The sequence below is a fragment of the Lampris incognitus genome, chromosome 20 (genome assembly GCF_029633865.1).
Source record: "Lampris incognitus isolate fLamInc1 chromosome 20, fLamInc1.hap2, whole genome shotgun sequence".
NCBI lineage: Eukaryota > Metazoa > Chordata > Actinopteri > Lampriformes > Lampridae > Lampris > Lampris incognitus.
In genome coordinates this window covers 21666779-21690969 of record NC_079230.1, presented here as the reverse complement: position 1 = coordinate 21690969, position 24191 = coordinate 21666779, and the positions used below count along the sequence as shown (strand labels likewise).

The 24191-nt window shown below is 44.7% G+C and overlaps 1 protein-coding gene across 1 annotated transcript in view; it reads right to left on the bottom strand.

The window, feature by feature from the left end:
• The window catches only part of LOC130130478 (adhesion G protein-coupled receptor L3-like), a 257830-nt gene that overhangs the window by 76892 nt on the left and 156747 nt on the right, over positions 1-24191 (bottom strand). Inside the window, exons 7-9 of the mRNA XM_056300187.1 lie at positions 12063-12416; positions 5839-5942; positions 692-877 (exon numbers count right to left, since the gene is read on the bottom strand). Coding sequence (XP_056156162.1) covers positions 692-877; positions 5839-5942; positions 12063-12416 — 644 coding nt within the window. The remainder of the gene's footprint in view (positions 1-691; positions 878-5838; positions 5943-12062; positions 12417-24191) is intronic.

Here is a 24191-nt window from a genome sequence, read left to right as displayed (position 1 = left end):
GTGATTTGAGGAATAATTGCATTAGCTTGGAGTTCAGCAAAAAAAGAAGAAGAAAAAAAGAAGGAAACTACACTCCCACAGTTTGGATCAGACCCACTCAAATGTCTTTCTCTGTCCCTTTAGGGAGAATTAAGTGGGAATGTTGGGCTTTTTGATGAAGCCCGACATGCAGATGATAATTTCCCTAAAACACCAAAGTGGAAATTGTAATATAATACAAGATACCAGAGTAAGAAATGCTATAGAGTATAATTGAAGGGATGTTTTCATTTTGCAGCAGAATGCCGAAAGATGGTGGCGATAATTTCATGTGACAGTGGTAGGCCCAAGAGTTGATCGTTAAAATAATACCCACTGTTCAGGTGTGACTGGATTCAAGTCAGTTGGCAGGCCTCCAATTTAGAAATTCAAGAGTTTGGATGAACATGCTAACTTGAATGTAAAAAAAAAGAAAAAAAAAGGCACTCCCTATGACATGAAATCAATTTGCCATAATATCTTTATTTCATGGCTACCCCCTTCATAAGTGCTGATCTGAGCGATGTGGAGAGGCAAGGCAATAGGTTTGCAACCCCTGCAGGAAATGTTTATCTCGCCTGTCAGCTTGTGTTAGTTCACTAGTTCACAGCGAGGGAAACGAGAATTAAGGCCACATCTGATACTTACACCAAACTATTATTGCTCTTACTACCTTGTTGAGGCTGCGAGCTGCGCTGTCCTTGCCGCCCGGGGTGAGGTTCCTCAGCTGCACGTCCAGGAGGTCAACCAGCTGAACCATGGCCTTGACAGTGTAGGTGATGTCCCCTGCCTGAAGATTACTCTTGGTTTGCTCTGCCAACTCCCTGGCAATGACCGCTGCTGTCTCTCCAGCTTTCAGCTGAAAAAAAAAGATGACAAAGATGTTTACTAGAGGGGATTTCAAACCGTGTTTTGTTACAAGGACGTGACTGAAATATCCCTGAAGTGGCGATTCTGTTCATGTTTTCAGCATTACTTTTTAGAGCCAAAATTCACCAATTCTGAGTTTAACTCAAATTCACAAATCTATCCCTATTGGCTTCTGAATGTTCTTCCGTAAATGTACACAAATGCAAAACACATCCCACATCAAAACTGGATTTCTACGGTGTGAACTCGCTATTCTTGACCTACATCTTTAAAGACAAAAGGGAAACTGAAGGTGTTTTAAAATGGCTGCTGTCTCGCTTATAGATCATTCCTGATTGCCAAACTATATTGCATGCAATTATTTATTTATTCATCTTTATGTGTAAGGGACCCTGTGCAGAGTTAAATGTAAATGTTAACATGTGATGCATTGCACCAGAGCTAGCTTACAGCTAATTCCAATCTGCAGTCCCTATTAATGTGATGAGACAGTACCAGATGAAAGCACAAGAGGAGTCAATACTGTATCCGGCAGCAATTATGAAATTGACTATTGAATGAAATTCCCTTGCTAACCATCCACCATTATAAAACTGCGCAGCACTATGGCATGAAGGAGGGTGTTGACATGCCGCGCATTGGGGACCGTGACTGACATTCATTTTGTCTTTTCATTTGGAAACTAATGTGGTCTATGTGTTAAGGTAATGGCCTTGTGAAAAAATATCAATGATTATTCCTGTCTATTACCATTTCTTTTTCTCTTTCACACACAAATCTCCCTTTCACTTTCACTCCCTGTCTTTTCCATTTCCAAACTCCATTTCTTCCTCCCATCTTTGCCTTTTGGCTTCCCGATTCTCAGGAAATGCGATTACCGTTGGCAGAACAGTGTTCCTCGAGAAAACTTCACTATGATTTTAAAGAACAATGGGCAAGGTTTCTACACACTTTACAGAGCTAGTAGCGACAATTTCCACTTTTTGTTCTAGCAATAAAAACAACTCTTTATTGGTGAATAACATTTCATACTTGCCAACAAATCCATATTTTATTGTTTGCAAGAGTGTCTCGCCTCGTTTTTCAAATGTCATTTTTAACAAGCAGGGGGGCAAAAATAGTGTATGGGAGTTTACATTTTTTTAAATTATTTTTGGACCCCCCCCCTTTTCTCCCCAACTGTATCTGACTGGAGGGCTGCAGACTACCACGCCTCCTCCAATACATGTGGAGTCACCAGCCGCTTCTTTTCACCTGACAGTGAGGAGTTTCACCAGGGGATATATTGCATTGGAGGATCACACTATTCCCCCCAGTTCCCCCTCCCGCGAACAGGCGCCCCAACTGACCAGATGAGGCGCTAGTGCAGTGACCAGGACACATACCCACATCCGGGTTCCCACCCGCAGACATGGCCAATTGTGTCTGTAGGGACGCCCCGACCAAGCCGGAGGTAACATGGGGATTCGAACCGGCAATCCCCGTGTTGGTAGGCAATGGAATAGACTGTCATACTACCCGGATGCCCCAATTATTTTCAATAAAATACAATTCTCACTGGAAATATCTAAAATTTCATATGGATGAAGACCATTCATCGACCACACAAGGACGCTCTCCATCATTGATGATAATTAGGATTAGCAGGAGTATGTGCATACAAAAGCACAATTCCACGCTACCTTTATCTATAAATTTGTTTATTCTTTCCACCTTTTTTATTATTACCATTATTATTATTACTGTTATCTATCATTAATATCATTTTTTTCTTTCTTTCCTCTGGGGTTCGGGGGTTGGAGGGGGAGACTTGGATCGGGAGGGTCTGCTGGGGGATTGAGGGGTTGGGTTGAGAATAATTACATACATACATCAAGTAAATATTTGTAATTCTGTATAACTGAAAACTCATAAATAAATTATCTATACAAAAATTCATATGGGTGAAGACAACTATCTGCGAATAACTGAAACGAAAGAAATGAAATTTTCTTGGGAGTTTTGTTTGTATTTTGAAGGAATCAGCTTGCATTTAGGTTGTCTTGTAATAAATGCAGCACAATTAACCAGGTTTACCATAGCAGGACCTACTTTAGAGATGGTAGTCATCCAGAGTTAACATACTAGATCTTTGGTCCGATAAACCACACCCCAGTGAATGGGGGAACAAAATGAGCCGTCATAACACCCTTATACACTTGCAACATATCACATAAGAAACCACAGTAAACCCAAGCTAGCAAACACGTCTTGTTTTTTTAACTATCCACTGCATCAATCTTTCAGGTGCTCCTCAAAGATAAACGTTAACCCCTTCCTTTCTCTTTCTCTTTGTTTTATTCTTGTTCTTGTCTCTTAATGAGGGGGGCGACTGTTGAGCGGTGAATAATTGTGACGTATCGACTTCCACATCTCCGACATTATTCCTATTCCAACCCTCCATTTTCTTTCTTTTCCCCATTTCCCTTTCCCAATCTGTCTGTCACACCCACTAATAAGGTCCAGTGGCACATGCAGGGCAGTGGCTCAAAATATCACATAAATAATTACCAGAGAGGCATCCCATAACTCTAACGGTCTCATCTTCATTAAAATCCAAATGCCCCCATAGCTACAAAGAGGGACGTCAGCCATACTGTCCCGGCATAATTTGCTTAAAACATATGCATCATCTTTAAATGCAAAATCCTGAAATACGCTCTTTCCATCACCCACATGAGATTTAAAAAGAGAAAATGTACACAGAGAGGGGCGTCTGCCTATCAACACAGGGATCACCGTTTCGAATCCCCGTGTTACCTCCAGCTTGGTCGGGCATCCCTACAAACACAATTGGCCATGTCTGCGGGTGGGAAGTCGGATGTGGGTCCGTGTCCTGATCACTGCACTAGCGCCTCCTCTGGTCAGTCGGAGCATCTGTTCAGGGGGGAGGGGGAACTGGGGGGAATAGCGTGATCCTCCCACGTGCTACGTCCCCCTGGTGAAACTCCTCATTGTCAGGTGAAAAGAAGCGGCTGGCGACTCCACATGTATCGGAGGAGGCATGTGGTAGTCTGCAGCCCTCGCCGGATCGGCAGAGGAGGGCTGAGTAGCGACTGGAAGGGCTAGGAAAATGGGCTAATTGGCCAAGTACAACTGTAGAGAAAAACGGGGGGGGGGGGGAGCCACAAAAAAAAAAAAAAAAAGAAAGAAAATGTACACGGAGACCTTGATTCATTCTAGTCCCCACAATTTAACTAACGGAAAATATTCTCCAGGGAATTGACCCGGTGATGCACTCTGACGCAGTGTGTATCACCAGGCTGCAGATGATCGTTATGGCAACACTGAAATACCATTGTGCTGCATGGCAAAGCACCTGGTGCTTTAATTCCTCTCCTTTCTCTTCTCAGCACCTATTCCCTGCCCTTATTTGCAAACTAGGATCTGGTTAATAGGCTTGCATCACGGAGTCCATGGAAGTATTATTGTATGCATGCCTCGGGGTCCTGTGGCTTTCAGGGAGAACATTTCCAACAATGGTTGCGATTCATAAACAGTGTGCAAAGCCTTCCTCACTCCAGCCCAACAACCGTGTTGTCTCTCTGTGCAATTCCACGACAGACTTAAACACACAAAGGTAACTTGCATCCAGAGGGAGGAATAAAAAAACCCTCGAGGCTAATGCATCCGCCCCTCGTATCAAGAGGGATTTGAAGCAGCTGGTCTGCACAGTGGTTCGACTATGATGCATGCTGATTTGTAACCTTCCCCCAGCTTCAACAGAGTGAAGCTTTGGGCTAATCAATGACAATAATTGACCAATTAACCATCAGGGGAGACAAAGAAAACCCACAAAAACTGCAGATAATGAATACGTTTACGTGGAAACCAACAACCCAATTACTGGGAACGATCGCTTAAAAGCAAAATTTTGATTAAAGCGTTTAAATGAGCTGAGATAACCCAATGTATCTAAAAACCAGGTATCCATTGCTATTTGGACTACTCTGCCTGTGATATGTCAGCTCTTCCAACACTAGTCAATGTCCAGTGTTAAAGGGACCATCCTAGAGTCAACATATTCAATATTTCTCCACCAGTTGATATATTTTTCTTGTTTTGTTTTTGTTTTTTGGTTATTGCAGAACACCTTAACGTGAGCATACATACATGGTATTCTGTCTGACAGTTAACTGTAAGTCAGCTAACCAGGTCCATGTGGTCCATGTGGTCCAGGTCCATGTATGAGGAAACACAGTATACCACTGCAAATTGAGCAAACTTGTCTTTTTCTACCTTTTTTTCATACTTGTGACTTATGATCTTACTTTTCTATTCTCTCTGTGATAGAAGTTGAAGCATAGGCTGTTCACTTGTTTCTTTTTTGCCCTTTGCATGGCACATCCAGTTTCAAAAAAGTCGATCATTAGCCAAGTAGGGCTGTTTATATGAACAAACCCAAACACTGATTATGAATCCGGATACTGTCATCGGGTTGTTTACCTCAATAGATAAGCTGATGAAACCATTTACATGGCTGTTTCTAATACTGGAGTAATGCCGGTATTCATGTGTTTGCATGTAAACATACTCAAGGCTTTGTTTGACTACATATACTGATCTCCGTTGCGAACCTCACCTTGCCATCAAATTTAGTAGGCAAAAAGAAAGCATAAATTCTGAATTTGAAGTTTTTCCCCCCTCTCCACAGCACTTAAACAAAACTAAAAGCACTGTCAAATAGCTTTCAAAGTCAAACGGTTTCACAATTTTCCTTTTTATTAACATCAATTCGGGTTGCATTTTTCATTTGGCTTTCAGCTTTTGAATTCTGAGGGAGAATGTGTGAAGACTCGTGATCAAAAAAAAAGAAAAAGAAAAAAGGGAAAAACTGAACCAAGCTGAGCATGCTGTCACATTGGGGCAGCCTATTTTCATTTGGATGAATGGGATTGTGGAGGTTCGTACCTTCTGGCTGATGTGGTTGACCCAGGGGGAGGTGCAGTTGCTGAGGTCAGGTCCCTGGGGGTCCCAGTAGCCCTCCAGCCCCATACACATGTACAGGGCCATTCCTGAAGAGGATAGATAGGCTACGGGTTAGTGACAACAGGTCAAATTAAACTCAAACCTGCCCCTTGAATTCAATGAAACATGTGAAATAACCTGTGCTGCAAAACAACACAGGCTACAGTAACTGCACAGGTATAAGTCCTGAGGGATGGCTGTGTGTGTGTGTGTGTGTGTGTGTGTGTGTGTGTGTGTGTGTGTGTGTGTGTGTGTGTGTGTGTGTGTGTGTGTGTGTGTGTGTGTGTGTGTGTGTGTGTGTTTTGGTTCAAGACCGAGGAGGATGCACAAAGTATGCCCCCGTCAATTTGGTCTATAAGAGAAAAATAAGTTTATTCACATTTGTCAGTTCCAGTTTTGAGTTCCCATTTCTACAATAATATTCATTGTTGTGGGAAGCTTCAATAAATATAGAGCCCTAATATTCATGTCAAGGGTCGTACAATTGGCAGCATTTTTTTTCCTTTTTTTTTTTTTATCAAATGACCATGTCATAAGAAAAATGGGGCAGAAACAGGTGAACAAAATGAATGGCTACAACCAAAGTGTAACTGGATGGTTTTACCTTTCAGTGATTGAAACTAAATCAGATTTTTTTGAGTCACTCGAAGCCAGTCGAGCCTGAGGTAACCCAGACCCTGTCTGCGTTTCATCATTAAAAGTCAGATGGTGTCTGCGTTTGTGTGAAAGCACAGTTTATGGAGAAACACACCAAACTGGTTTCCAATTAAATCTGATATCGCAGAGTTCAATACCACAGGTCAATTAATGCTGCCTGTAAGAGCTTATCGCTGCTGCTGATGTTAGGTGTGTGTGTGTGTGTGTGTGAGTGAGTGAGTGAGTGAGTGAGTGAGTGAGTGAATGAATGAGTGAGTGAACGACAGAGAGAGAGCAAGACAGAGAGAGAGCACGAGAGAGAGAGACAAACAGACAGCGAGAGACAGAGGGCATGAGAGAGAGAGAGCGACAGAGAGAGCATGAGAGAGCCAGACAGAGAGGCAGACAGAGAGAGAGAGACAGAGAGAACACAAGAGAGAGAGCGACAGAGAGCACGAGAGAGAGAGAAAGCGAGACAGAGAGAGGGTGAGACAGAGAGGGAGAAAGAGCGTGAGAGGGAGAGAGAGAGAGCAACAGAGAGAGCATGAGAGAGAGCGAGACAGAGAGGCAGACAGAGAGAGACAGAGAGAACACGAGAGAGAGAGCGACAGAGCGCATGAGAGAGAGAAAGTGAGACAGAGAGAGGGTGAGACAGAGAGAGAGAGAAAGAGCTTGAGAGGGGGAGAGAGAGAGAGTGAGAGAGTGAGAGAGGGCTTTCTCTTCCTGCTATTGTTTATAAAGACAACTCCACGGGTTGCCCCATTTTTAGTTCTCCCTGCTAATTTTGCACCGCAACACACACGACGCCTATTTTCAGATGTTCGACACGCAAATTCCACCTGGCACGTCGAGAGGAAACAGACACAGAAAGTGTTTCAGCTCCACCGGAAAACAGAGAGAAGCCTTCCAATGAAAACAACCGTTTTAGGTGGCAGACAGGAGTAACGGCAGATTATTGTTAAATTACTGTAAATTCCAGCTGTGTAAAAACGAAATCAACCGTCTTTGTATGTAAAATTATTCTAATACCGCTGCTCCATTTCAGACACTTTGACTCAATTTAAATAAATAAATAAATAGCTTTAGCTACATTAGGGAATTTAGCATTTGTGCGTGATATTTGTGTTCATGCCGTGCTGTAGGAATATGAAGAAACAACACGAGCTAACTCTCTTTTGTTTTGCCCTGAAGCTTTGTCCAGCACTTAAGACAGCCTTGGTGGGCGTCCGGGTAGCGTAGCGGTCTAGTCCGTTGCCTACCGACACGGGGATTGCCAGTTCGAATCCCCTTGTTACCTCGGGCTTGGTTGGGCGTCCCTACAGACACAATTGGCTGTGTCTGCGGGTGGGAGGCCGGATGTGGGGATGTGTCCTGGACACTGCACTAGCGCCTCGTCTGGTCGGTCGGGGCTCTTGTTTGGGGGGGGGACTGGGGGGAACAGCATGATCCTCCCATGTGCATCATATATGAGCCAAAACATGACCGACTTTCTTCTTCTTCCCCATCATGAATAAACGAGTGTTTCTGAATAAGCTTCGTCAAATTCATCAATCAAGAAGGCCCCGGTGCTTTCGTCAACCAGCACACGATCTCCCTCGGATAAGATTTGGGGATGACGTCAGCGGTGGCGACACGCTGACATTCGATCTGCCCTTGCCTCCAGGTTAGCAGCAGGAGGTGGCTGGAGGCAGGGGCGATTAACATTAACTGATATGAAGTTTGACTGACACATAATTTCCTTGCCCCGGTCCACTCTGGACAGACTGGCGTTTGATGGGTTTATAAGATAGGGATTCAGCATATTTCCTTGACTGTGAAGATGGAGAGGGAGAAGGTGCAGGAGCAGGAGGAGATAGAGAGAGAGAGAGAGCGAGAAAGAGTTGGGGGAGAGAAGAGAATGACAGGAGGTGAAGTGAGGCAGAGGGAGGAGACTCGGGGAACTTTCAAAGCGCGGCACAGGAAACTCATATAGTCGTGTTCTGCTTGGCAGAGTTGTCTGAGGAGCACCGGCTTTGAAGAGTGCGCCGAGAGGAGGTGGTGTATGTGTCCCTCTTATCTTGCCATATGACGGCTGTTAGTGAGGTCTCAGCGGGTACTGGTGTCACCCATTAATGAAGAGTGTGTATGTGTTATCGTGTATATATGCCTGTGTGTGTGTGTGTGTGTGTGTGTGTGTGTGTGTGTGTGTGTGTGTGTGTGAGAGAGAAATGAAATGAACTCAAACCATTTTTTTTTCTTAAGCTCCAAGCCAGAGTTTAGAATATGGCGTCACTCTCAAACCGCAAACTGAAGAGACGCTTTCTAATAAAAGTTCACAACGGCGACGTTCCCCCAAGATTCCTGGCATTCCTTTCACAGCAGGCACGTTTTTAATGTGTTGACCCAAAGCCGGCTTGGTCATTATTGTGAAATAAACCCCAACAATTTGACACAAAATATTCATTTTAAAATTATTTTGTCATTTCTGCTAAGAATAAAATACTCCATTAGATTTGTTAGTCGGTTAGAAGTGCATCCATAGCAACAGTCTGCTATTCAGAAATAACAGACCCCGTAACTGACCAATCAGAATCGAGTATTCAACATTGCCGTGTGGTAAATTGTTATGATATGGATACTGTGATGTAGGACTAGATGTGGTCTGGGATTTTGGTTATGGTGGTACAACTTAAATGTTGTCATTCGCTGGTCTTAAAACAGCATTATAGTAAAGCGATGCAATTTTCTGAACTTACTCGACTGTTTTAGGTGAGAGAAATGAACAATGAAGGTCTCTGCTTGCTTGGTCATCATATCCACATCACTACTGATCATGTCTAAAATGTTCTTGTGTGGAAATGTCTTATGAAAGCACCAATAGTCATGTTCTAACATATTATCATAATTATCAATGTCCATGCATTCAGTCAAAAGTTCAGCTGGCGAGGGCGTATGGCTAGCATAACAGTTTATTCCGTTGCCTACCAACATGGGGATCGCCGGTTCGAATCCCCGTGTTACCGCCGGCTTGGTCGGGTGTCCCTACAGACACAATTGGCCGTGTCTTGCGGGTGGGAAGCCAGATGTGGGTATTTGTCCTAGTCACTGCACAAGCGCCTCCTCTGGTGGGTCGGGGTGCCTGTTTGGGGGGAGGGGGAACTTGGGGGAATAGCGTGATCCTCCCACGCGGTATGTCCCCCTGGCGAAACCCCTTATTGTCAGGTGAGAAGAAGTGGTAGGCGACTCCACATGTATCGGAGGAGGCATGTGGTAGTCTGCAGCCCTCCCCGGATCAGCAGAGGGGGGTGGAGCAGCGACCGGGATGGCTCAGAGAGCGGGGTGATTGGCCAGGTACAACTGGGGAGAAAAGGTGTGTGTGTGTGTGTGTGTGGGGGGGGCAGTTCAGCTGGCGAGGTCACGTGACCGTATGCTCTTTATGACGACCGCTGATTGGCCATTACTGGCGGTTACCGATCTGCCTCAGCAGCCTTACTTTAAATAGTAAAATTGATATCTAAAGCATTCTTCCATCATCTTGATGCTTTGTTACTGATTAGAAAATAGACTTGGCGAAGGACAGCGAGGGAAAAATATGTAGATGAACAAAACAGGGTTTCAATAAAGACAGTCTTTTTAAGGAGCACCCAACGCAAATGTGTTTACACTAATTAATTACAGCAATTGTTCCCTGCGAGAGTGAGAATGAGGACAATATTACAGAGTGTATGAGAGTGTGTGTGTGTGTGTGTGTGTGTGTGTGTGTGTGTGTGTGTGTGTGTGTGTGTGTGTGTGTGTGTGTGTGCATTTGGCGGGGCTGTATTCGGTTTCAGCTTCCGTATAGATGAAACAAACTCTAGGCTATCTTTAGACTGACAACACTGAGTCAGGAATAAAGAGCGCGGTATGAGAGGAGGATGAGGAGAGAGAACGAGTGGCCGCAGGGCAGTGTAAACACAAACAAAAGGCACGCCAGCTGCCAGGCGTGAAGAGCCTCTCACAATGCACCAAGTCTCCTGACGACAGGACTATTGCTCGGCCCCTGGACTGGAGAAATTAAAAACGCATGTGTGCGTTCCACGACTAAACCTCGCCGTTTTCCAAGTGTTCGAGGTCTTTAAAGGATTAATCACCTTAACTGCATGAATCCATTTGCACGTCAGGCTCAGCGGACGGGAGCAGATTTACAGAGCGGAGCCTTTTCCTGTCTGACTCATTCCAGTTTGGTGACTCTGAGGTACATTGAAAATATGCCCTCACAGGAGCCCGGTGACTACTTTGGCTGCCAGTTAACGTCTGATTCTGCGTTTATTGTCTGGCACCCGGCATATTGCTGGTCCAACACAATGACAGTGAACTGACAAAGGTAAAATGCTATGACGCTGGCGTGCGTGCACTGTGATCACATGACATTTCTCTGGTGAGGTGCAACATGGATCCTTCTGGGTTGAAAAGACTTTCAACGGACAAGCCTGACAAACTGTGTTGGGTGAAGAGTTATATCGAGTAAATATGACTGTGATTAATAAATGAGTATTAGGGGGCATCTGGGTAGCATAGCGGTCTATTCCGTTGCCTACCAACACGGGGATTGGCAGTTCGAATCCCCGTGTTACCTCCGGCTTGGTCGGGCATCCCTACAGACACAATTGGCCGTGTCTGCGGGTGGGAGGCCGGATATGGGTACATGTCCTTGTCGCTGCATTAGCGCCTTCTCTGGTCGGTCGGGGCGCCTGTCAGGGGGAGGGGAAACGAGGGGGAACGGAGGGGAATAGCGTGATCCTCCCATGCGCTACATCCCCCTGGCGACACTCCTCACTGTCGGGTGAAAAGAAGTGACTGGCGACCCCACATGTATCGGAGGAGGCATGTCGCAGTCTGCAGCCCTCCCTGGATCAGCAAAGGGCGTGGAGCAGCGACCGGGACGCCTCAGAATATTGGGGTAATTGGCCGGATACATAATTGGAGAGAAAAAGAGGGGGGGGGATAATAATAAATGAGAATTAGGGCTCTTCCAATACACTTGTTAACGTTAGCAGATCGTTTAAAAATATTAATAGCCGTCTAATTGATACGACTTGGAACGTTGCATCGAGTGCCATTTTCTTTTTTTTTATAGAAACTTAACCTCGTCCTAATAGCACTTTATTGTACAAGCCTATACTGTCTCGAATGGCCAAACTATTTGCCGTGACCTTAACCATTTATATTTTATCGATTACATTTAACCTTCAGGTTTGTAACGCTATTATTAACAACGTTTTGAAAAATATATAAAATAGTTATTTATATCTTTAAGCTTCTGCTTAAGTGTTTTGGAACTCTTTATAAGCCTCCTGTACCTTATTTAATGATCACTATTTACAGCAGCTCATTACAAAGCGTAATGTTGGTGCGATCTTGACAACCGTGGTTTATCACAGACTCTGGCATAGAGAAAGAGTTCTGGATGTGGTTTTTAATCACTTTAACGACACCATTTTTGTTGCCTGTTAGGATAAATTCGGGAATACTTCGTCAAGTTCAAATATTTGGAGGAATGCGGTTCGTTTTACCAATGGTTCCTGGCGGGCAGGGCATCTTGGTGGTATGGCCCTGTCTGGTTTTGGGCCAGGAGATGTCCGCCATCACCAGCGGGTTGCAGAACTCCATCCGGATGTTGGGGAGCTTGGACGAGGGCGGCGACCTGCTGTCAACCTCTGGGACAAAATTATCCGCGGGCGTACGGGGCGAGGCCGCCGTTGTGGAGGTCGTGCGCGGTCGCTGGCTGATCGGCGTTGTCATGGCGACATCCCTGGTTGTTGCAGCGGCCGCGTTGGCCACGGTGGTCGTCGTGGTGACGGTGGTGGGGCGGGTGGTGGTTCTTGTCGTCGTCGTGTCCATGAACACCATCACGGAGGAGGAAGACTCTGATGAGAAAGGGAAACGTGGGGTTGGTAGACAGAATGAATGCATTTCAAAAATAGTGCTTTTTTTCCCTACAAGTCAAGCAAGTTATAGCTCAGACGGCAACAATAAAAAAAGTGGGAGACAAGGTGAATGTGATGGGAGAGAAAAAAACGGAAAAGAATAAACATATCGTGCGATTCAGTCTGAGTTCATTGTGTTGTCGGTGAAAGGAAACATGATTTCTGAGCAGCTCAGAAAAAGCTAGGCTGCACTGTTGGCGGTTCTTCCTTTCTATCTATTCCATGTGTCACTTCAACACAAGATAGCTCAAAGCCGTTTATTTGATGTGGGTGCGGCTTGAATGGGCATGTCTGGTGTCAAGGATGTGACACCCGCTGCCTTGGCTAACACACATGTGCATGTGCGGGTGCGCGCGTGCACACACACACACACACACACACACACACACACACACACGTAGCTGTGACGTCTCTCAGTGAGACACCTCTGTACAAGTCAATAACCGAGCATTGTTGCTGCATGCCATTTGTGGGACGGCTCGGATAAGCCGGGATATACCTGCATCCCAGATGCTGCTGCTCCCTGCAGTTACGCTCCAGGAGGTTCCTGTTAATGGTGCTGTTTACCTGAGCTGTCGGGGACGAGGGCTATCATCACGGCCACACATGCATGCAGGCACTCATACACAAACAAACCCATACACACAACACACATGCACACACATGAGCGCAGACACATATATACACACACACACACACACACACACGGACGCACGCACGCACGCACGCACGCATACACACACATAAGCACATTTACTTTACCACTCCAACACGTATCACACCCCTTGCAAACCCCCTTGACACTATCTCATCAATCATCCAATCTACCCTTCCTTTTTGTCCCCCCTTCAATGCCTCCCCGCGTCTGTGATCGGGAAAATAGGGACGCTAAATTAATTTGGCTACAGGCGTTTTATGAAAGGTGTGGGCTAGGCACGGCCACAGAAGGATAGAGGGCACGGAGAGAGGTCATACTTCATAGCACAACAACTAACGGGGAGCAGGGAGGGCTCATAGTGGGGCTTTATTGATTAAACAGCGTCCCATGAGTGTCGGGATTACTTTCTGCCAGAATTATCTTTCACCTCTTCCTCACCGATGCATTTACCTTTGTTGATTTTGAATTAATACTCAGATTATTCACTACTGACGTTTCTATATGCTATACGCTGTGTCTTGGAAGAGAAGAGTGCGCTAGTGACCCCTAGGGTTAGCTCCTGTGAGCACGCACATTTTGCGTGAGAGAAAGGTACAATAAAGGCCGCCTCAGAAGGTACGCAATATCGAATAGGTGTTGTTTCCTTCTGCATTCAAAGAGCCAATAAAAATGACAATGGCCTCACATCACTGCCTGAGGGCGGGGGAAGGCTGGTATTAATTACAGTATTTACACCCAAAGAAGATGGGCCGCCCTGCCTGAGGACCTGAGAGACGCACCAACACTGGGTACATTTAAAAGCAGGTTAAAAACCTTACTTTTTAAAATAGTCTATGGCTAAGCTCTAAGTGTGTATGTTTGTGTGTGTGTGTGTGTGTGTGTGTGTGTGTGTGTGTGTGTGTGTGTGTGTGTGTGTGAATGTGTTTTACATAGTTTGCTACTTTTATATATTCTGGTCTGTCTGTACTGTCTGAATTTGTCTGTACTTTTATAAAACCTGTATGTTTTTTTGTTGTTGTTGTTGACCTGACTGGTTTGTGTGTGTGTGTGTGTGTGTGTGTGTGTGTGTGTGTGTGTGTGTGTGTATGTGTGTGTATGTGTGTGTGGGGGGGGGGTAGATTTTATTGTTTTATTGTGTGAAGCACTTTGTGTTACATTTGTATGAAAAGTGCTATACAAACAAAAATTTATTGATTGATTGATGGATTGACTGACTGATTGATTGATAGGTGTGGAATTCGTCATACATCAGGGAGGCTTAATTTGCCGACATTGGTGGGAAATTACAGCTGATGAAAACCGTCCAAATGGATAGAAAGTAGTGCATTTGACAGTGACCAAATGAGACGACATCGATGAGTGACACCATCATGGAATCGCTGAGACCCCCCCCCCCAAGGTAACAGGAACACACCCAAAGCATACCATTTTCAACAACCAATTGTGCTTAACAAGGAACAACACTGATTACATAGGCTATTGCCTCGGCTAATGCCCCAGACTGATTAAGTATTTGTATTCCCCCTAACAACAAAGACAATGTTGTGCTGTTTAGATCCACAGGTATCTAAGTTACTCCTGCAGAGGAACTCCATCAATAAAGTGGGACCTTAACAAGCATCTCATTTAATCACAGTATGAGCCAAAGGCACACCAGAGGCTTTTCTCTCATCCACTTTCTAATTCAGTTTTCTACCTCCTGATAATCCTTTGCAAGGAAAATCAGGCACGTCAGGGAAATGTGTAACAATGATTATCTCGCAACGAGGACACAATACATGGAGAAGATGCTGAGACTGCACATGCACACGCGTAGTCTGATGTGGCCACAAGCAAGCGCAAACGCGCACTATTACGCAAGTGCACACGTAACCCTGGCCTAAAAACTGACAGGACTGCTCATCTCAGGCTAATGAACGCCGCACGGAAGCTCAAATAGGCGTTTAACATTTTCACCAGCCACTGAGACACGGCTATTAACATTCTCCACCAGACACCACAACACGTTTTAACGCCTTTTGGCTGCGATGACCCTACAGAGCGAAGACGGCAGAAAGAATATCCCCAAGGACATCTGTCTTTTTATTTATTTATTCATGAAAGAACTTATTTACGCATCAATTTTTGAAGGGAAACGGATGATTATCTCTCGTATCTCGCACCAACACCCGCCGACGTGTCATCAATTTCACCTTAACTGCAGTCGGCCTATGTTTCTTGGACTGCGTATAGTGAGAGACACTATTAGACCGGGATCCTCATGGAAATCTGATCATGGAAATGTGCTTCCCACACTCGGGTCAATGAGGGCCGCGGCACACAGGCCAAGATAAGCCATTGGTTAACAAGGTGTGCAGAGTGGCCGATTGAGAAAAGGTAATAACTTCAGTGGCCATGATAGGGGATATGGGAGACACTTTTAGAATAATAAATTCCTCTTTCGCTCATTAACCACTGCTTAATCAGTAGTTACCAGAGACGGGCTGATGTAATTCAAATTTAATTTTCAATATTGTACTGAGACATATGTATTTACCCATCGATGACAACAATATAACATAATGGTGAACATTGTTGATCACAAGGAGGACATGAAGGAAAGTGCCAGAGGACAGTAGGCCTGTTTATAATCAAAATTAGAAAATATGTTATGCAGTTAACCCATTAGAAAATTAAGTGCGGTGGAAATTAATGTCAGAAAGATGAAAAATGTCTATAGACCATTGTCTCTGAACTTCAAAGGCTGTAATAAATTCAGCTTTCTGATCCTTTCTTAGAAAAAAAAAGTCATCATAATATCTCCTCTAACACAGAGGGTTTTACGAGTCCACAAGGAAATGTAGGTTGGCGAAAATTGCCATAACAGCATGGAGAAAATTCAAAGAGACTGCTGCCATGTCTAGAATGTAATATAGAAACTTCTGCTTTATCTAGTCGGGTCTATTGTTAAATCATTTCCTTAAGAATACAGAACTTTGTCCATACACAGCATCTTCCCACTGTCTGAAAGGAGGCACACACAGTAGGGAGCGAGGAGTGGAAAAGAGAAAAGTGTCCTTGGGCAAAGTTATATATTTTTGCATGCGACGGCCACAAATAAAATGAAATGGGAAACACAGCAGCGGGCGACATCCACAGTCTGCAGACACTATCCCCTTGGAGACAATGCAAGGACATCTTATTGTTTTGCTCAGTCGTTTTCAACGTTGTTTCCAAAGGGGCGAGCGAAGCAGCCACCTGAGTTCAAGCTCCCTGATGAGATCAACGAGATTTGGGTTCGCTGGGAGGGACTCATCTGCGGCCTCACACTCGAATGAATGCCTAAACATTTGTGGATCGCTGGGTTCAAACAAGGCAGGCTAAACGGCCTTGGAAATAGAAGTGCAAATAATATGGGAGGGCTCCTTCCCTTTTTCTTGTTGGTTTAAAATTCACCACTGTGTTATGGTTCAGTAAACATATTTAACCTCTGAAGAGAATGAGCGCCTACGCCTCGCAAACCCACAGAGATAAACACAGTAAACTAATTTCAAGGAAGGTCTCTTTGAGTTCAGCATCTTTCCTAATCATGTGAAAATCACAATCATATAATTATCTAATCAAAATGAAGTCTTTTGAGCACCTTGTACTCTCCCACCTTAAAACCATCACAGACCCAACTCCTGGATGCTCTGCAGTTCGCCAACAGGTCTGTGGATGATGCAGTAAACATGGAGCGCCACTTCATCCTCCAGTACCTGGACCCTGCAGGGACCTACATCACGATCCTGTTTCAACACCATCATCCCGGATCTGCTACAAGACAAGCTCTGCCAGCTGCATGTGCCTGACTCCACCTGCATGTGGATTACCAACTTCCTGTCTGACAGGAGGCAGCACGTGAAGCTGGGGAAACTCCTGGATCATCAGCGCTGGTTTCCCTCAAGGCTGTGTCCTTTCCCTTCTACTCTTCTCCCTGTATACAGCTTCTCCCCGTGTAAAAGCTGCACCTCCAGTCACCAATCAGTCAAGCTCCCGAAGTTTGCAGATGACACCATCCCCACTGGGCTCATCTCTGGTGGGGATGAGTCCACTTACAGGTAGGAGATTGACCATCTGGTGTCCTGGTGTGGCCAAAAACTTGGAGCTCAACACTCTAAAGATAGTGGCGATGGTTGTGGACTTCAGAAAGAACCCATCCCCACCCACCCTCATCACCCTATGTGGATCCCCAGTCGACACTTTGGAGTTCTTCTGCTTCCTGGGCACCATCATCTTCCGGGACCTCAAGTGGCAGCTGAACATCAGCTCCTTCACCAAGAAGGCACAGTGGAGGATGTACTTCCTGCGGCAGCTGAAAAAGTTCAACCTGCCACAGCCAATGATGGTGCACTTTTGCACTGCCATCATTGAGTCCATCCTCACCTCCCCCATCACTATCTGGTACGCTGCTGCCACTGGCAAGGACAAGGGCAGACTGTAGCGCATCATTCGCTCTGCTGAGGGGGTGATTGGCTGCAACCTGCCATCCATAGTCTCTTCAAAACACTCCACTCTGGTAAAAGACTACGGTCTAGAAAAACTAGAACCTCACACCACAAGAACAGCTTCTTCTCCACAGCAGTAACCCTTTCCAACAAATCCCCAGACACCCACAGATACTGACACCGCCCCCCACCCACCCCCTTTGACCCTCTCTCCACACCATGACATGACATACACCTACACACATGCACACACACTCACACGCACAAACACACTGCACACACTTCTATCTGCCCTACCGTACCCTCTGTACATGGACACTTGGCACATAGTCAAAACTACCCTGTAGATAACTATTATTCTACAAATAAATCAAATAACTTCTTATTCTGTAAATAACTTCTTATTTAAAATTCATGTTTAACATTTTGAAAATAGTACACTTGCCGTATTCCGCGTGTTTCCCCATTATTGCACATTTTTATTCTATTTTATCTTGTGTGTGTGTGTGTGTGTGTGTGTATATATACATATACATATACACACACACACACACACACACACAAACACACACATATTCTTTTAACTTTTATCTTTAATATTTACTGTTAATTTTTCCCTCTTGCACCAACATACCAAGCGAAATCCCTTATATGTTCTTGAACTTCTGAGCAATAAATCTGATTATTATGCTGATATTAATTTACAGCATCTCAAGGTTTCCGAGTATGAAAAACCCTCAATACATCTTGGTAATTTTACTTTCAATACTGCTCGATCTACTAAGAACTTGTTGAAGGTGGTGTCCTCAGAAAAATGATGGCATCCACCTTTGAAAACAATCTAATTTGACACGTGTTAAGAAAGTTGCATAATGACACAAGATATGCTCGGAGAATAATTCAATGAGCGCCTCAAACTTCAGAGTAATTGATCCATATTTAACAATCATCTGGCTCTCAAAGGCATTGGCATACTGATTAAAAATTACCAATGCTAATAGCCAGCTTCAGAGCCGTAAGATAATCGAAATCTTTTTCTTTTTTCTCTTGTTCACAGTGTTTTGAGTTTGTATTGTGCTGCACAACTTGCACTGAATTTGAACTGCATTGAATTATAATTGAGTTAGAAATGTATAGGAGCTGAATGAACTTAAGAGTAGGTGAGAAGGGGTAGGAAAAAATAAGTGTATACTTCCTCCTACTCCTTTTCAAACATATAACATATTTTTTTGGGGGGTGGGGGGGGGTTTCCCCCCTTTTTTCTCCCCAATTGTATCCGGCCAATTGCCCCACTCTTCCAAGCCATCCCGGTCACTGCTCCACCCCCTCTGTTGATCTGGGGAGGGCCGCAGACTACCACATGCCTCCTCCGATACACGTGGAGTCGCCAGCCGCTTCTTTTCACCTGACAGTGAGGAGTTTCACCAGGGGGATGTAGTGCATGGGAGGATCACGCTATTCCCCCAGTTCCCCCTCCCTCCTGAACAGGCACCCCGACCGACCAGAGAAGGCGCTAGTGCAGCGACCAGGACACACACCCACATCCGGCTTCCCACCCACAGACACGGCCAATTGTGTCTGTAGGGATGCCCGACCAAGCTGGAGGTAACATGGGGATTCGAACCGCTGATCCCTGTGTTGGTAGGCAACGGAATAAACCACCGTCCTACCCGGACGCCCAGTAACAAATAATCTGATGCATACGGAGATTTATTTGCCGAGTTTGATGTGTCGATTTGCTGATCACTACAGGTTACTGGCAATGGCTTATCTGTATGTGATATCCTGCTTATTTACATGTTCGAAATAAATCATCATCATCATCATCGATCCTCAACTTAAAATACAACTTTTGCATGAAAATTGTGGGGGGGTGGGGGGATCCTAATCAACATCCAAGCTCTTTATTCACACACACACATACACACACAGACACACGATAACACATCGCTCTTCTCTCAAGAAAACACCAACTCCAGTCACTTTCGCTCTCTCCTCCGAGTCCTACAACATCACCCTCACACAACGCGTGAATCCTGTTACCACCGAACACAGAACGCTTTGTGCCTCATTTCAAAGCATTCTCTCTTAACTAATTAGCCTTTCCATGTGCATCCCAGGGCTCGTGGCTTTGCACAGCTAGATAAGCCCTCTCTCCTTCACTCCAGGAGGAAACTTGCGTTTTCCTTTCCTTTTTTCCTTTTGAAATGGATCCGGTTTTATATGACTTATCATTTCCCCACAGAGAGTGGGGTCTCGTCGGCTATCAAAAAGTTCTGCCAACGATCAAAGGGGGCAGAAAGGACCCCGAGGGTGATAAAAAGAAAAAAAAAGGTCATGCATCTGACAGGTGTGTGCGTCTGCCAGTCTTATGGTAAACTCATCTGAACTGTGGGAAATTCCTTATCGCCACTGGAATCAGTCAGATCAGACCGAGTCGCTGGTCTGCTTTTAATGTTGTGACGCTTACGCTGCATCTCCACATTCACAAATGTGAAATTATTTTCAATGTTTTCGTTTTACATCACTTGACTCACAGTTAAACTTGCTACCAGCAATGAACATCGAAGTGTTCTTATGTATACAGGTTTCTCCTTTCTCCCTATTAAAGGCTTTTTTAGGGAGTTGTTCCTTATCCGATGTGAGGGTCTAAAGACAGGATGTTGTGTTGCTATAAAGCCCCTTCAGGCAAATTTTTACAATTTTTGACACTGGGCTATACAAGTAAAATTGACTTGACTACTGCAACCACCACCACCACCACCACTACTACTACTACTACTACTACTACAACTACTACTACTACTACTACCACCACTACTACTGCTACTATTATCACTACTATTACTACCACTGCTACTACAACCACTACCACCACTACTACTGCTACTGCTACTGCTACTACTACTATTACTACTACTGCTACTACTACCACTACCACCACAACCACTGCTACTACTACCATTACTACTACTACTACCACTACTACTGCTGCTACTACTACTACCACTACTACTACTACTACTACCTGCTACTACCACTATCACTACCGCTACACTACTGCTGCTGCTACTACTACAACAACAATAACAACACTACTGCCACTACTACTACTACTACTACTACTACTACTAACACTACAACTACAAGTACTACTGCCACTACTACTACTACTACTACTACTACACACACACACATACACACATACGCACGTGCATGAGTCAGATAATTTGCCTAAAATCTTTCTTTTTAATGTGACCTTTCTGTTAATGTTTAAATGCCTCATGCATTCATCCCACACTATTAAAGTTAGGGAGCCTGTTGTTCATTCATGCTCCTGCTTCCACTCAACAACCAGTCACTCAAACCTGCAGTATGATTATGATGCATGACTAATGAGTCTCATGCCATAAATCTAATGTTATAATCAATTGCTGCAAAATGTTACTCAGCCGTTCCACACGGACACAATTTTTATACCCCATTTTCAGCAAATCGACGGCATATTTCCGCGGCAACCAGTTTAACGTATAATGAGAAAAATTAACATTTCATATCCAGACAAATCTACCCGGGCTCTCTCCAAGCCATTCGGTAAGCCTTAAATGGCTGCTTTATTATGGTATGACTCACTCAACTCCGTGGTCTCCCAAGTCCCTCGTGTTTATGCCATATGATCCCCAAAAATGCAACGCATGTCCTCTTGTGCTCGGAGAACGAAGTGGGGCGGTGGTGGTGGGGGGGCAGAAAATGATGATAAAAATCCTGTCATTTAATGGAGCCTTTTGTGGTTGGCCCACAAATCTGTCAGTGAGAGTGATGGGGGGGATGGGGTGGGGTGCGGTGTAAATTATGTGGCCAGACATCCGGTAATGCTTTCGATATCATCTAACATGATGAGAGCCGTAATGGATGGGAGCTATGCATTGTTTGGCAATTAATTCCTCATTCCCACAGCTCCCTTTCTGAGACTGGAGAGGGCAGCGCTGGGGGTCGCGCGGTGCCGAGGGAAGCATATGTGCCGGGCTGATATGTATGCACACATGGGCATGGGCCCTGACAGACTCTCACCGTTTTGAGTGGAATGGAAGTGTAGGTGTGAGCAAAGCGTAGCGTGGCATACATATGCATGGCACCCTGTGCAATAATTGAACACGTGAACATGCTGCTTCATCTTTTTCTTCATGTTTTACATTGGCTGTCCCTATTTTCATTTTTATTAGTTTTCTGCCAGTGCTCTTGATCCACCCTACTGTTATAGAAAAATATACATATTTTATTCTAGTTTACTTTATAGGAACTGAGGACTTTAGTTTAGTATTTTATATTTTTTGTATATTCTTTATCTTTTTTTTTTGCTTTGAATTATTGCTATTGTGTGTATTTTTGATATTATGTGTTTCTGGATTATGCGAGCAATGACGGAATTTTAATCTCCCTCAGGATCGATCTATCTATCTATCTATCTATCTATCTATCTATCTATCTATCTATCTATCTATCTATCTATCTATCTATCTATCTATCTCTTCGTCTGTTATCTATCCATCTATCTATGTATCTATCATCTATCCATCCATCCATCCATTCACTCACACATACAATACTAATGCATCTTTTGCACGCAATAGCATAAACTAAAACAAGCGTGCAAATACTATTTTCTGCCTCATGTGTGCACAGACACACACACACACACACACACACACACACACACACACACACGTGTGTTTGTGTGTGTATAACGCAACTGATTAGACAGTAGCGAAGCATGCCTCTCTACAACATGTAAATCTATCACACAGGGACACATCTAAGTAGTACAAGTCTATGCTCAGAAATTAGACGGATAGCCGTTGTGAATTCAATTCAACTCAATTTATCGTCATTAAAAACAATGTGCAGATACATGTTAAAAATGAAATGAGGGCTGCGGCTTCACCAAACAGTGCAAGACAGACACAGACAAACACAGCAAACACAGTAGAAGATATACACTGATGAAGACCAAAAGCTAAAAACTAAAAGCATGAGTACAAAATATTTAAAAAATATCCACAGCCGAATATTCAGTGGGCAGCCAGGTTCACGTGGGCAACAGCTAGGGGAAAGAAGCTGTTTTTGAGCCTGGTAGTGCGGGGCTCTGAGACTCCTGTAGCGCCTCCCACAGCGCAGGGGGTAGAACAGTCCATGGTTGGAGTGGGTGGGATCTCTGCTTGATGCTGAGACCCCTTCCAAGGCAGCATTTGTGATAAATGTCTTTTATGGCTGGGAGCTGGGTACCGGTGATATGCCGGGCTGCCTTGACGACCCGCTGCAGAGCTTTCTGGTCTACTGGGGTGCAGCTGCCGTACCACACTGAGATGCAGCTAGTCAGGATGCTCTCTATGGTGCAGTGGTAGAAGTTGGTGAGAATTTTAGGGGATAGATGGGTGCTCCTCAGCCTCCTCTGGAAATGCAGGCATTGTTGGGCCTTTTTCACAAGGGCCTGGGTGTTTGATGTCCAGGAAAGTTCCTCGCTGATGTGGACTCCAAGGAATTTAAAGCTGGAGACACGCTCCACTTCCATCCCATTGATGCGTGTGGGGGAGTGACTGCAGCTTCTAGACCTCCTGAAGTCCACAATCAGCTCCTTCGTCTTCTGCACATTGAGGACAAGATTGTTGGTAGTGCACCATGATGTGAAGTGCTGAATCTTGTCCCTGTAGGCCGTATCACCAATTGTCAGTTGGTGATACGGCCAACTGTACACAGAGAAGCATATTTGCTGTGAAAACTCAAATAGGAAGTGCTGGGATGTCACAGTTTATATCCAAGGGCCAAAGCCTGAGCCTCGCAAGCTATCGTCAAGACCGAGCCATCATGGCATAAGGTGGAAGAAAGGAGAGGGAGCTACAGTCAGCGTGGGAGCAGACAAGGAGGTGGGGGTGTTAGGGGTTTCAGAGGAACAAGGAGGACAAGCACAATCTTCCAGGGGTTTTGCCAACAGGCAAAAGCCTCAGGTAGAGATTTCGAAAACACTGTCGACTGACAAGAACCTGGGCAGACTGGAGAATGCAAAGCTCAGCATGAGAGCTTGCATAGCGGTGAGCATGAGAGCAAGAGAACAAGACACTACCAGAGGTCACCAATTAGATCTATGCAGATGGTTAAAAAGGAAATGGCTTTCGGGGTGGTTTGCCACCTGGCTTATTTAATTTAATATGGCTTTTTATTTGGTTCGACACAATGAGTTGAACGAGGGCTGATGTGCCCGTTACATGCAGGGATAATTGAGAATTGTGCAAAGGGAAAAAAACACACACACACATACACAGATACACACACACTATATTATGATCTCATAAACATCCCCTTCCCTCTGGCCAAAAGTAACACATAGGACTTAAGTCTCTGATTTTCACTTTTCTATACACACCCCTTCTTTGTATGTGTCAGAGGAGATGGATGGTGTGTTGGCCTTAACTGAAGGATTGCCTGCCACCTTCGTGACTATACAGGTGAACTGTGTATGATTTCTGGACCATGGTAGACCTGCAAAGGCCCATGATGGATGGCCAGTCAGAAGGAGGAATGCCAGACAGAATCATG